The sequence below is a fragment of the Urocitellus parryii genome, chromosome 12, assembly GCF_045843805.1.
Source record: "Urocitellus parryii isolate mUroPar1 chromosome 12, mUroPar1.hap1, whole genome shotgun sequence".
In the NCBI taxonomy this organism is placed as follows: Eukaryota; Metazoa; Chordata; class Mammalia; order Rodentia; family Sciuridae; genus Urocitellus; species Urocitellus parryii.
Genome location: NC_135542.1, coordinates 68,742,623 through 68,756,286, shown reverse-complemented (window position 1 = coordinate 68,756,286; position 13,664 = coordinate 68,742,623). Strand labels below are relative to the sequence as shown.

The 13,664-nt window shown below is 53.2% G+C and overlaps 1 protein-coding gene across 1 annotated transcript in view; it reads right to left on the bottom strand.

Annotated features, from left to right (window-relative positions):
- The window catches only part of Ttc7a (tetratricopeptide repeat domain 7A), a 113,466-nt gene that overhangs the window by 19,003 nt on the left and 80,799 nt on the right, over positions 1-13,664 (bottom strand). The window contains exons 16-17 of the mRNA XM_026385724.2: positions 4,107-4,223; positions 1,218-1,315 (exon numbers count right to left, since the gene is read on the bottom strand). Coding sequence (XP_026241509.2) covers positions 1,218-1,315; positions 4,107-4,223 — 215 coding nt within the window. The remainder of the gene's footprint in view (positions 1-1,217; positions 1,316-4,106; positions 4,224-13,664) is intronic.

The window sequence follows — 13,664 nt, the reverse complement described above, 5'->3', positions numbered from 1 at the left end:
AGAAAATAATCATATTTTTGAAAAATAAATATGGACATGCATGGAAAAAATTCTGAAGGGCCATTTATTTATCGAGGTCTGGGTGGTGAAATGAGAAATGACTTTTCTCTTTCTCCTTTGGCTGTTTTTACAAGTGCACATTATCATTTCGTGTGTGTAAAGGTCCCATTCATGGCTGAGACCTGAGGGATAATTGGGGAGCAGCTTGAGTCAGACTGTGCCCTCGGAGAGCCTCTCCCGTGTCAGTTCTGGGTGGTGCGGGCCCTGCTCAGGATATATAAGCTGTTGACATTTATAATTCCCATGCAGGTGAAATGCGAGCACTTTCTCCCTCTCGGAGAGGCAATAAAGGCTCCAATAAACTCAGGAGACCTCAGGCACACCACAGATGATGTCAGTTTATGGGACAAGTGTACATGGAGTCCTAATAACTCTGAGCATGGTTCTTACCTCTTTAATTGCATGGGAGTTGCCCCACCCCCTTAACCAGTCCCTCCACAAGCAGCCAAGCACCCCTGGGATTGGCCCTAAATTCGGGTGCAACGTTAGGCTGCCGAAATCAACCCCATCACTTGCACCTTGGCTCCGGTTCGCAGAAGTGAAAAAAAAAAAATGAGCAGTTCCACTAAATACAATTCCACTCACACTTTCATTCCCATGACTAACTCTTCTTGTGTTTTTGAGGAAGGTGTTTTGCTTTAATCAGGTCCTCAGCTTAAACATGGTAGGTTTGTAGTTCCCAATTCATTTGAATATCACAAGCCCTGGGTTTCAGGATGAGTTTTTCCAGGAAAAGAGTCAGCTTTGAGCGTAGAATTGAAGAGCTCTGCTCATTCCTTTCTATTTGACTCATCTACTGGGGCATGAGGCAGCCGCTGGCGGCTGGCATTGGCCTTAGGGGAAGTCGTCTCTGCTCGGGGCTGTCTTTCCAACCGAGTCTTCTCTCTCTTTAACTACCCCAGAGGTAGGGCCTGACCTCTGCCCACTCAGCTGCCCACCACCCACCCAGGGCCAGCAGTCAGTCCTGCCCCGAGTCAAGATCAGCCTGAAAGGTGTCCGGGGGCCACCCCTGAGCATCCAGACCATTGGGAAGCAGCAGCAAGGAGCAGCGATGGGTTTGGCCAGGCTGCGCAGATGCCCCCCTCCCTTGGTCCTCTCAGGCTGGGACAGTGAGCTTTGGTTCCACGTGAAGAGCTGCCCACAGGGCACATTCTTACCAGAATCTGCATCGTGGGCATCGGGCAGGGTCAGGTGCATGCCACTCTGCTTCTTTATCGTGTGGCCCTCACCTAAGCTGCCATCCTTTTCCAGGCCTCTGGAAAGCAAGGGAGGGCAGGACCTGGTGAGGCAGAGGCTGGTGTCCCCCAGGGATAGCTGGGAGCACAGGGAGGGGGAGGGGCCTCACTTCAGACAGACTCTGGGACTGAGAACTCATGTCCCAGAAACAGAGCCCAAGTCCCTGAAACGACAAGGAAGGACCAAGACAACCGGAGACGTAGAGGGTCAGGCACGGGTCCCACATCACACAGGCCGAGGACTGGAAACCCTCCCACACTGCCTACGCCCTCCTCTGAGGCAGCGGGGGCTAGAAGTCCCCTAGGTCACTTGAGGCCTTTTCTACCCTTCCTCATTCACTGCCGGGAACCTGGACTGGCTTCTTAGGAAAGCCTGCCTGGTCTTCACAGGCACCAGGAGTGCCCCGGCCTGCCCTGGGGAAGGAGGGCCCAGTTGATCCTGTGAATCCTGCCATAGGATCCCCTACCTCCAGCTGCCAGGGCGGTCCCAGGGGAGCCATGGGGGCTCCTGGGGGGATATAAAGAAGCATGGTGACCCTTCTTGCCCCCCACTCAATTCCCTAGGTCCCTGCAGCTCTCAGTTGGGGAAGCCAGGAAGGAGCCACCAGCTCAGAAAGGCATATGAGCCTGGTGGGCCCTTCCCACTGCTGAGGAAGCCCATGACCCTGGAACCTGTGGGCTGGGGACCTTTAGCGGAGGGCTGCAGCAGAAAGGGTTGGAGAGAAGCAGCCCGGCCTGGGCTAGAAGGTCAGAAGGTATCTTCCCTTCTAAGGGATGCCTAGACGATGGTCCTGCAAAATGCCAGGATCCAAGGTGTCTCTGCCATCCAAACTCAGGCTCATGCAGGCCCCAACCTGGGCCTGTGGATGCAATCATCTTATTGGGTATTAGAGGACCCCACCCCTCACAGCACAGTGAGCGGTTCAGGTCTGGTGGTCTTCTCCCACCCTCTTCCCGTTCCCTGGGGGCATCCAAGTGCAGGCCAGAGACACTAGGTTAAAACCATTGGGGCCACCCCTTCTTGGTTGTGTGACCCTCAGCGAAGTTACTTGACCTTTCTCATGAAATTTCTCTCTTGGAAACGAGCATGACGACATCCACTTCACGGGGCTTTTGTGAGGGGAAGTCAGACAGTCCCGGCAGGCGCCTTGCATATTTCTGGCTTCCTGTCCAGGTACCTGATCTGCAGGAACAGTTTCCTGTCTCTTGTTTCTTCCATCCCAAGGGGCCTCTCCTAGGGCTGCAGATCACTCCATATTTGGGAACTACTTGCCGTGTGTATCATGCTCCCTAACTTGAAGAACTCCACACCCAGATTGGGAGAGCCAAGCAGGTACTGGATTCAGGCCCCTGGTCCCGGCAGATGGCCTAGGTAAGCCATGCCCTATCCTTGGTGGGGGTCTGGGGGAGGTTCCCTAGGGGTTTCCTGTTGTGACGAGTTCCATTGTGGGTGGAGACTTGAAGTGACCTCAGGCAAACCCTACTACCCCTGGCCCCTGTGAGAGCACTTAGCAATCCTGTATGCCTTTAAGGAAGTACAGGCCTTAAATTAAAGATTGGGCCTTAAATAAGACAAGGCTGCCAACCAGAAGTGCCCCAAGGAGACTGGCCACCTGAATGATCAGGGAAGCAGTCATCTAGATAAGGACTCAGATAAGGCAAAGGAGCTCCTCTACAGCCATGCTGTGCACCCGCCCCAGCTGCCACAGCGCCTGAGGGAGGAAGCCCTGAATGCCAGGTCCCCGGCACAGGAGACTGGCCCTTGTCCTTACATCACCCAGCTTCCAGGTGGCTTCCCAACCCTTTCCTTAAGTCCCTCACTCCACAGTCTCCTTCTGGCAGCTTCTATGCATTGGCCTTGCTCTGCTCTGGCATCTCCTAGGCTACAAGGCCTGTGGAGGGAAGACTGACCCTGCCCGAGGTTTTACACTCCACCTGGTCACCTCTGTAAATGTCACCTGGGGAGTTTGGAGGCCTTGTGGGGCCCAGAATTCCTGTGAAAATGCAAATACCCTCCAGAGTAGGGTCCCTTGAGTCCTTAGGGGAATGACACAGGGAACCATTCCAGAGAAGGGGAAGGGTGGGGTCCAGTGGAACAGGAAGAGGCAGTGCACCTGCCCTACAGGAAGTCCTTTGGGCTGCACAGGCTGGACAGAGGGTTTGAGCAAAGACTTTCACAGATTCAACCAGGTCAAGAGAGCCTTATGTGGCCCTGGAAAACCTCAGAGTCTAGGCTGGGGCCTACTGCAGGAGACAGGGTACATGGAGACTGTTGGTGACTAGGGAGGTGTGAGTGGCTCTCTGGCCTTAGCTTCCTCCTCCTCCTTTTCTTCCAACTACCAAAAAGACCCAGGAAAGAAGTGACAGACTCCATGGGCTGGGACTCAGGAGGCCCAGGTTCAAGTCCCATCCCTACCACTAGCCAGGTCAGTGGCCCTTATTACACAGGGTCTCTGAGTCAGTTTCCTTGCTGGGCTGAGGATAAAATCAAATAATGTGGTAGGATAGAAGCAGCTGAGGTGTCAGATGAAGTGGCAAGCCCAGCACCTGGCTCAGGTGTTCAATGCTCGTTTCTCTATTTTCTTACCACTCTCAGCTTTGATTTCAAAATCTGGGTCTTTATGCAGGTCACCGAGGACTACCAGGAGGTTAAAGCTGGACCACAGATGTACAAAGCCCCGTGAGTGCTAAGTTCCATACTTTCATCCAGGCACTGCAGACACTCAGCTGAGGACCGTTGTCCTGGCAACCACTGCCTGTCAACTGGGCCCTCCACCCTCTGACAACCCAAGGATGACGACAGCCACTCACCCCAGCTGGGAGAAGCTGTATAGTGTCTGCCATAGCTGCAGCATTTGTCTGCAGGTCACGAGGGCTTCCTCTGGGCCTTTTAGTACCTGCTCCAGCTTCACCTTGGTGAACATCAGGCTGCAGGGAGAGAGAGAGCGGCAGTCAGAGGGTCCACGCAAGGCTTTCCCACAAGAGTGGGACCCCATGGGTTTCTGCCCCACCAGGGCAGCCCCCATCTGCCCACCTCCCAGCCACAAGAGACAGAATGCATGGGAGGGTGGCAGCCTCCACTATACCCCCGGGGCCTCTTTCTTTCTGTGACTGTTTCTTCCCATGTGTGTGGTCAAAGCATGAGACTCTCTTCTGCATCTGTCAGTGCCCGTTGTGCTCTTTCTGCCTGTCCCCTGATCACAAGCCATCTTGCCCACGCTCTAAAGTGTTGTTAGGTATGAGTCCCAGCCTGGCAGTTTGCTCTGCCTCCCCAGATCCTCAGCTGAGCGGTTCCCAGCATGCCACTGACACATGTTTTAGACTTTTGTGCCCTACGGGGCCCTGGATAGGGCCTTAGATAAGGGAAAGCAGCTATGACTCAGTGAGGCTAAGCAAGAAACTGGTGGAACAAAGGTCACCTTAGGGCACAGTTCTGCCTTCTACCTTGCCAGCACACAATAGCTGCCCAATTAACATCTTCTAAGTGGAACTGGGAACTGATTCCCCACCCTGGATATGCTGGGAAGGTCCTGGGACTCTGCATCACAAAATTCTTCCTTGGATTTCCTAAGATAGCTAGACCCCCTTACATGGGATTAAAATGACATGACACCCCCTTTCAACCACTATTTAGGGACAGTTGCTGCATCATGGAAGCAGCTTTCAGACTTTCTCCCTGAAAAGCTGAAGTCCTCTGAGGCAAGATGAGCAAAGGATATACCCCTTAGAATGGCGAGAGGGCAGGAGGGGTGGACAGCTTCCCCTCTGCCCTGGGCACAGCAGGGAAAGCAAGAACACTGAACCCAGATCGGTCAGACTCCTTGCTCACCAAGAGCTGGAAGGAGCCCTGGAGGCCCTGCCTTGGCAGGTGTCGGCCTTTCCGTTGTTGAGGAGTCTGAGGGTGCTGGAGGAGGTACCCAGACAGGGAGTCCAGCAATACTTCTACCACCGGCAGAGCCAGCAGTACTGATGCATTCCCACTGTCTGGGCAGCCTGCGGAGAGTCTGGCTGAGCCACTGAGGCCCAGACAAGGCTGTCACTCCTGGTTCTCAGAGGTCAGCAGGGAGGCCCCGTTCTCCACAGCATGGCCGCTGAGTGAAGCACCTGACTGTGAGGCCTGGAATCTGATCACACCCATGCAGAAGCACAGCCCAACCCCGGCGGTGCATGGAGCGCCTGTGCCCCAGAGCTCCCAGGCTGCAGAAGGGGCAGCCCTACCAGGGAAGGCTGGCCTCTCTCTGGGTGCTGGCCCTCCCACCTACCCCGCCAATTGGGGTCTTGGCCTCCTCTTCCTCTGCAATGAGGCCAGGGCTCCATGGCTCATTCTGAGCCTTTCTTCTCACCCCACCTTAGAGTGTGAGTTGTTGATAGAGAAGGAGGGCGGTGAAATTTTTCCCCATTGTCCTTTTGGAAGAAGAGTTTGGGGTTCTGGCATGTATTATTTTTTCCCTCAAAGATGCTTTTCCTGTCCCTGGACACAGGTCCCCGACATAGACTCTCCTCTCCATTTTCATCCACCTCCCAAGCCTGACTTTGAAACTTTTCCCCATCTTTGGTACCCTTTTTGAACATTAACTCATGACCAGCCACTGGCCTCTGGGGTCCTGAGGGCAGAACCTGGGGTTTTCATGGTGTAGCATCCCTATGGGCACATCCCCAAAGAACAGCTCTTGGCATCCTGTGGGCAGCGGTTGGGGAGAACTGACCCTGCTGCCCCATTCTTCTTTCCCAGACTTTCAAGGGGCCCAGCTCTAGGTGCCTTTGTTTGGGGAAATATGAAGTAGAAGACACAAATTCTGTCTTCAAGGTAATAATTACAGTGCTAAAAATGTCAAACTGTCCAGAGAACCAGATGCTGTATTTTTCGCTCAGACTCAGCGCAGGAAAAAAAAAAAAAAGAGAGAGAAGGGGTCTTGCTGGAGCTGGTGTTGGATGAAAAGGAGGGTGGGGTGGGATGTGGCTGGAGTCGGGGAGAGAGGTTTGGAGTGAGGAGGAAGAAGGGGAAGGTTGGAGCAGACTTCTGTGCCCTACAGGCTGAGGAGGGAAAGCCCTTCCCTGGCTCAGGCCCAGGCCCAGACCACACCTCCCCTTGGGCAGCCACAGCAACTTCCCTGGGCAGGTGACTTCAACAGGACCTGGGCAAGGCTGGGACAGTTCCTGGGCAGACAGGCCATGCAGCATTCCCGCACTCTCCGCCACCCACATATCTCCCTAGAAGCTTCTTTTTTCCAGAGCCCTCTTCCCACGCCTGCTCCTGCAACCGAGGGAAAGATGGGTCCCTGGCAGACCTGTCTGCACCACGTGCCTGGCACAGAAGGGGTGGAAAGCTGAGCTGTCAGCGCGGCAGCTTCTATCAACACAGGCTGCACCCCCAATCGCCGCTGACATTCCATTAGCATGAGTGACCCTGAGTGGAATTTCTCAACCCAACCACATCCTCTCTGGGCCAGGCACGGGCTCCAACAGCCACCCTCTGCTTTTCACTCCCGCATACTGAGGCTCCAGATTAGCTCCAAGGAGACTTCCTTGGTCTGGTAGCTGAGATGCCAAAGGGACCTACTTCACCAAGCCCTGCCCCCGTCTGTGCCACCAGCCTAAGCTTCTCTGAGGGTACATTGAGGCCTTCCAGCTTGGCTCCACCTTCCATTCCCTTTGGCTCCTCCCCCCACAATGACCTTGGACTCCTCACAGGGGAGTCAGCAGCTCCCTGAGCCTCAGCACAGGCTCTGGGACTTGTGTGTGCTATGCTCCACGTCGTGGCCTCTGCTGGGAGTCACCCTTCCCCCTCAGACATCCGGCCAGCTCCTATCCAGATGGTACCCTCTGACTTTCTTTGTGTATCCCCTTGGGGGCTGTAGACCCCGCCTCCAGGACAGCCTTCACTATGGGCGTGGCTTGGATGTGTGCACACCTGCTGGCTTGCTTCCAATTCACTGCTGAGCTCTTGTCCCGTAGGGGACAGGGACCAGCAATCCATTCCACTCTGGCTCTAAGACAACCAAACCCAGCCTTGGGACACAAGTTCCCTTCCCCTCCCGTCCACTGGGATGGGTGGCTGCCATCCACGTACATATTCTGGGCCCAGTTTTCCAGAGAGCACCCTGGAGTGCCATGATGTTTGGTAGGTGACACTTTTGGGTGTCACCCAATAAACAGAGTCATCCACCAGGCAGTTAGAGCCATAGCCAGGAGATAGGGGCAGAGTGGGCAAGTCAGGCTCTCTACCCTCTTCAAGCAGCAGCTCCTGCTTATCTGTCTTAATACAGAAGGAGTCTAAGACAACCCTGAACAAGGGACTCTGAGATTTAAAAACCAAAACCAAAATTTTAATCCTAAGTCCTCTTAGAAGGCCTCAAATGACCACCATCCCTTTCTCTAAGTGTCTGGGACTGCATTCAGTTAGCATTTAATTTTTCTCTCTCATTGTCTTCCAGGCATGCCCACCTGGAGGGTGTGTACCTGTGGGACAGGGATCTGTGGTGCTCTGCAGTGCCCAGCCCCTGTGCTGAGCTCCCAGTGTCTGCCTAGAGCTGGAGTCTGTCTGGTCACTTGACTCCTCACGTTTTAGTGTGGGCTGGACTCACACAGCTGACACAGAGCACCACCAATTTCAATCCAAACAGTCCACAAGCCAAGTTTCACTACACACAAGACAGGGCCTATGATGAATAGCACGCTCCCAAGATGGTGTGCAGGGGTATGTCTCCTCCTACTTGGAAGAGAGATCTTTATCCCAAGTGACAGTCATAGAGTGAGGCTAAAAGTATAACTAAGGAGGGTCTCTAAGATAGGAATTCTGTAATCTAGCGACCTTCCAATATATGGGCACTCAGACAAGAGTCATTCCGGGAGAAATATTAGAAGCAAAGTCTACAACAGAGAAGTAAAAAGCCTCTAAGCAGCCCACAGTAATAGCTCCAAAGTTACATTATTGTCCTCAAACCCTGCACTGCAATGTCACTCAGAGTGAAGAGACACCGACCGAGGAGTCAGAAACCCATGCCAAAGTCCTGGCTCTGCAGCCACCCAGATGGGCAGGTCACATGTTCCACATCTGTAAAACAGGAGTGAAGCCACTGACTACAGGCTCCCATGAGGCTGAACCTTGGTCACCTATGAGCAGCAGTGGAGAAACCCCACAGCAGCCCTCAACTCTCCAACATGGGCCTGCCCGATGCTTGGGAAGGGATGCCGCTTTGAACTGCAGGCCTCCCACATTGGCAGCCCAGGGTTCCAGCCCGGGTGCCTCGGAAAGCTTCAGAAAGCCCTTGAGGACTGGGGTTATAGCTCAGCGGTAGAGTGCTTACCTAGCACGTGTGAGGCCCTGGGTTCGATCCTCAGCACCACATAAAAATAAATAAAATAAAGATATTGTGTCCAACTACAACTAAAAAAACGAATATTAAAAAAAAAAATCTTAAAAAAAAAAAGAAAAAAGAAAGCCCCTGGGCTTCCCATCTGGTCAGTAGGGCAGGGGGTCCTCCCCATGGCTCCAGGACCAAGTCCTGGGCAAAGTGCTCTCGGCTGTGATGCTCTCTTGCAAGCACTTTCCTGTTTATGAAAGTGGAGCAAGACCATGTGGAAGGGACACTGAGGTCTTTTAAGGCTCAGGTCCTTGCCACGCCCTCGGCCTCTGAAGGCTGATGTGAAAGTGAGTGTTCTCTCTGGGGAGGGAAGGAGCAGGGGCCAGTGTAAACACACTGTCCCGCTGCTGGGTCCTGAGTCTCCTCATTCCCGCCACTCCACTCTGTGGCCCTGTCCAAATCTTGTGGCAAGTGCGCCCTGATCCCACCAGGGAGGCTGAGTGCAGAGAGAAGCCTGCTCACTGTCAAGGAGCTCGGTTCTCCTGAGTGCCTGCCAGAGCCCTCAGCGGCCCACTCCAGATCTCCCAAGTGGGGGCTCAGACTCCCTCTGACACTAGCTGAACTGCCACCCTCAGCTACCACTGTGATCTGCTTGAGGATAGGGACCTGCCACATCACCCACACCCTTCAGCTCCTGGGTGGGGGTTACAGACAGGTGCTCAGCTGACCTGAGCAGAGCCAGCCCCTGCTGAACTGTGAAACGGCTCCGCCCCACAGGCGACTCAGTCTCCGCAGTCCTCCTCCAGGGGAGAAGTCAGTGTCTCTGCTCCCTGGTATAAACTGGCTATTATCACCGGTCACCAGCTTTGCCCATCTTTCCAACTGCTCTGGCCAGGGGCTGAGGATGTTGGCATTCGCCTCCTATCCTCCCTCTCTCCCTGGCCCTCCCTGGCCTGCACTCCTGGGGCAGGATCAAGCTGCTAATTATTTGTCAAAAGGATTAAGGCTTGGAGCTCTTCCCATTTGAGGCAAAGGCAAACAATTTCCTTCACTGCCATAAAGAGAAAAGATTTTTGGATGAGCATGGTTAGTCCAAAAGCTTTAAAAAATTATTTTACAAAGAGGGGATATTTTTGTGACATTTCTGGTTTAGCAAGCACTGTCTTAGGGTCAGAGGTCAATCTCTCCATCTCCTGACCTGGGGTTCCAATCCTCTGACCCTCCCTGTGTCCCCTTTCCAGCTGCTCATCATGGCTGTCCACTCTTGTGGGTGGGGGGATCCTGAAAGCAGCTCCCTAGGATTACTCGGCACCTGCAGTAAACTCTCGAACTTGGTGACTGTGGCAGACACCAAGGGTCCCTAGCTCACTCCCTGCTAAACAGGAGGGCGTATGTTGAGATCCTCTATACTTCCAGGCTCTGCCACTTGCTAAAAGTGCCTCAACCTCTCTGAACATAATTTTCATGTGCAAAGCAGGGAGGGCAACGAAATAGCCCAGGAGGTTGTTGGGAGAATGGGAGGAAGGAGAGCCCATGAGGCCATTGTCCGGGATATAGTTACCCCTTGAGAAAAAGTAGCTGTCATTCTCAGGCCTGTCTTCCTAGCAGGTCCTGTGTTTGTCTGGGCAGGGACCAAGTCATTCTTATCTTTATATCCCCACTGCCTTTCCTTCACACCACTCAACCAGTGCTGAAGCACGGAAGCAGGAAGCTGAGTCACGAGGACTTCTGCAGGCCTGGAAAGCTGTGGGTGTTCCCAGGACCAGAGCAACTATAAGGAAGTGTGGCTGCGGAGCAGCCTGGGGGATGCTCCCTTCTCCCCGGCCCCACCGGCCCCAGCTGTGCTCTCAGGCCCTGGGTGCCTCTTCTTGCTGCCCCTGGCTCCTGGCCATCCTGGGAGCCCTCTGAGATGAGGCCAAGGGTGGTGGCAGGTGTGTTGAATGCACAAAAGGGGGTATTATCTCTTTAAAGGACAGTAATTAGTAATTCCAACTGATGGCTTAGCCGGGCTGTTTTAATGAAGAGTTCTATTTTTATAGAAAACACATAATTGAGTGAAAAAGCAGGCTATTCTCTGAGTCAGGTGGCCACGCCTCTGCAAATAACTCTTTGGCCAGGAGGCCAGAAGCTGTGCACAGCAAGGGGCCCCCATCTGGTGATGCACATGTCCCTTCTTCTAACTATGTTACCTGGGACAAGTCACTTGAACTTTTATTTTTCCCCCTTTTTGTTACTGGGGCTTGAACCCAGGGGTGCTTCACCACTGAGCCACATCCCCAGTCCTTTTTTGTATTTTATTTAGAGACAGGGTCTCACTGAGTTGCTCAGGGCCTTGCTAAATTGATGTGATCCTCCTGCCTCAGTCTCCTAATCCGCTGGGATTATAGGCATACGCCATCACGCCAGGCTCACTTAACTACTTCTTTTTTTGGGGAGGTGGTGGGGGTGGTGTAGGGCACCAGGGATTTAATTCAGGGGCACTGGACCACTGAACCACATCCCTAGCCCTATTTTGTATATTATTTAGAGACAGAGTCTCACTGAGTGGCTTAGCACCTTGATCACTTAAACTTATTAAAGTCTGTTTCTTGTTTGTAAAATGGGAAGGACAGATTCTGTTTGCCTGAAGGTGGCTGCGTGAAAATAACACACATGAAAGGCCCAGCCAAGAGGCTGGCACTTCATGAAGGGTCCGACTCCTGTCTGTCCTGTCACTCTCATTTACTCAGCTCCTATTACACACAGTTGCTAACTTAGCCCTTCTGCACCTGTTTCCTCATCTGTAAAATGGGAATAACAATAGTTCCTACCCCTCCAAGGGTTGCTGAGAAGATCATGTGAATCCATGTGGGAACTCACATGAACTCACAGTGAGTTTCTGTTTAGCAAGCACGGGGTGTCCTGCTGCAGTCGGGTGCTCAAGGTTCACGATGGTGGCTGTCCAGCCATCAGCTCCTTGGGTTCTAGTTCCTACTCTGCCACTCACCAGCCATTTGATTTTGAGATATCACCCAGCTCTTGCATTAGCTTCTCACCTTTGTAACAGGAGTATTGTACAGACCAACCAACAGACATCAAACCAAACCACAACAAACAGGGGGAGGCCTGCGAGATGCCAAAATCCTCATTTGTTCTCCTCTTTCCTTCCAAAAAAACCCAACACAACTCTCCTAGTCTACCAGTCTGAGGGCCTCCAGAGGTGTGCAGGGTGCCCAGCCCTGGGTTCCCAGTGGTGGGGGTAGTCGACAGAGGAGAGGTCACAGTCCCTGCCTAAAAGGGGCTTTCAAACTCATCAGAAGCAATTAGGAAACAACAAGAACAAAAAACCAAAACACATCGGTCACTCCATTGAGTGGCTGGGCTTTGGAGCACACAGGTTCCGAGAACAAGGTGGGGCCTGGGGAGAGTCCCTGGCAACCATCGAGATCTGGATGCAGTGGGGTGACGAGGGCACCTGGGCATGGTCAGGGGGACTGGGAGGGCAAGGATAAAGGCATGGAGTGGGGACATGCTGTCTCCTGGCCAGGCACAGTGGCCCCACCCATGTGACAGGATGGTGGGAGGAGGAGTGGAGCAAGTCCTCCCCAGCCTGCCCCTGGCCCCCTTCAGCTTCTGATCACCTGGATCTCAGGGGGCGGGCTAGGATGCCAGGGTCACCTTGAGCCACACAGGTCTCCCAGATTCCTCCAAATTCCCTGGCTCTGGGAAAAACTCCACCAGGGTGGGAGCCTAATTTAACTCACACAGCTCTTTCAAGGGTGTGGTTTTTACAGGGACTCTCAACAGGACCAGGGGCCTCCCTGAAAGAGGGAAGGTCATTCCAGCTCAATTACCTTTCCGAGACTGATTCCCAACACAGGAGGGACCCCTTTTAGCAGCTTTGAACCCTAAAGCAGAGATTTTTTTCCCCTTGGGAATTGGAGGATTCCACAGATCCATGTCTCCTAATTTTTTTTTTTTTTGGGGGGGGGTACTGGGGAGTGAACCAATAGCTCTCTACCACTGAGTTACATCCCAGATCTTTTTATTTTTTAGATTGAGGCAGGGTCTTGTCAAGTTGCCTCGGCTGGCCTTGAACTTGTGATCCTTCTACTTCAGCTTCTCATATAGATGGGATGACAGACGTGGGCACTGGGCCCCGCTGACTCACGTCCCTCAGTCTTTGAAGGCTCCTGATGATTCTTCACTTCTTAGTTGATTCATTTTTAACATGATCTGACTGAGACACTTTAAAAAGCAAGGGTCTGAAAAAACATCTACTTTCTGAAGTAGCTCTTCCTTCCTTCAAAGGCCTCCTCTACCTGGTGAGCAAGCAGGTTGCCCTGAGGGTGGCCCCCAGCCCGGGCGCACCATTCTCAGCTGTGTTCTGTGCTGACTGATGGCTGATCCCACTGGCCTCTGGGCTCAGCTTCCCTCTGCTGTGGACCACCTCCAGTTACGTCCAGATGCTCCCTAGACATCGATTCACGACCTTGGCAGGACTGAATGGAAACCACACAGAGCCTTTTCATAACCATTCTGGGCAGAAGACCTTCCAGAAAGGCCTTCATGTAGCACAAAGGTAGGTTCCCAGCAGGTATGGCCTTGCTCTCCGTCTGTCACTTCTACTCAGTGAGACCTTCAGGTACTTGAAGACCTCCCCCTGCTGAGGGAGATCAGCCCTGCTTTGTGGGCAGGGCCCTCTTCCAGGGGCAGACAGACTTTGTCTCTGCTACAGAGAACCATGTGTCCTAGGCCCAGGCTACAGCGGGGAGATCAACGAGCATCAGAAGCCACGGGCTAGAACCCCCTTTGAAGACAAATGTAGAATTCCTTTGAGAAAAACCTGCAAATATCTGTCTTCCTTCCTCTCTTCCCGAGACAAACAAAACAACCCATTGTCATCTATCTTCTAAGGTCAAATGTAAGCTGCCCACTACCTGGAGACCGAGGGCTGTACCTTACGATTCATAGGCGGGACACAAAGTGAGATCGGAGGTGCTCAGGGGACAACCGATGAGGGGAAATGCTGAATGTCAACCTAGCTTAGCTGAGGAGGAACTGACCTTTGGGAAGGATCCCATGC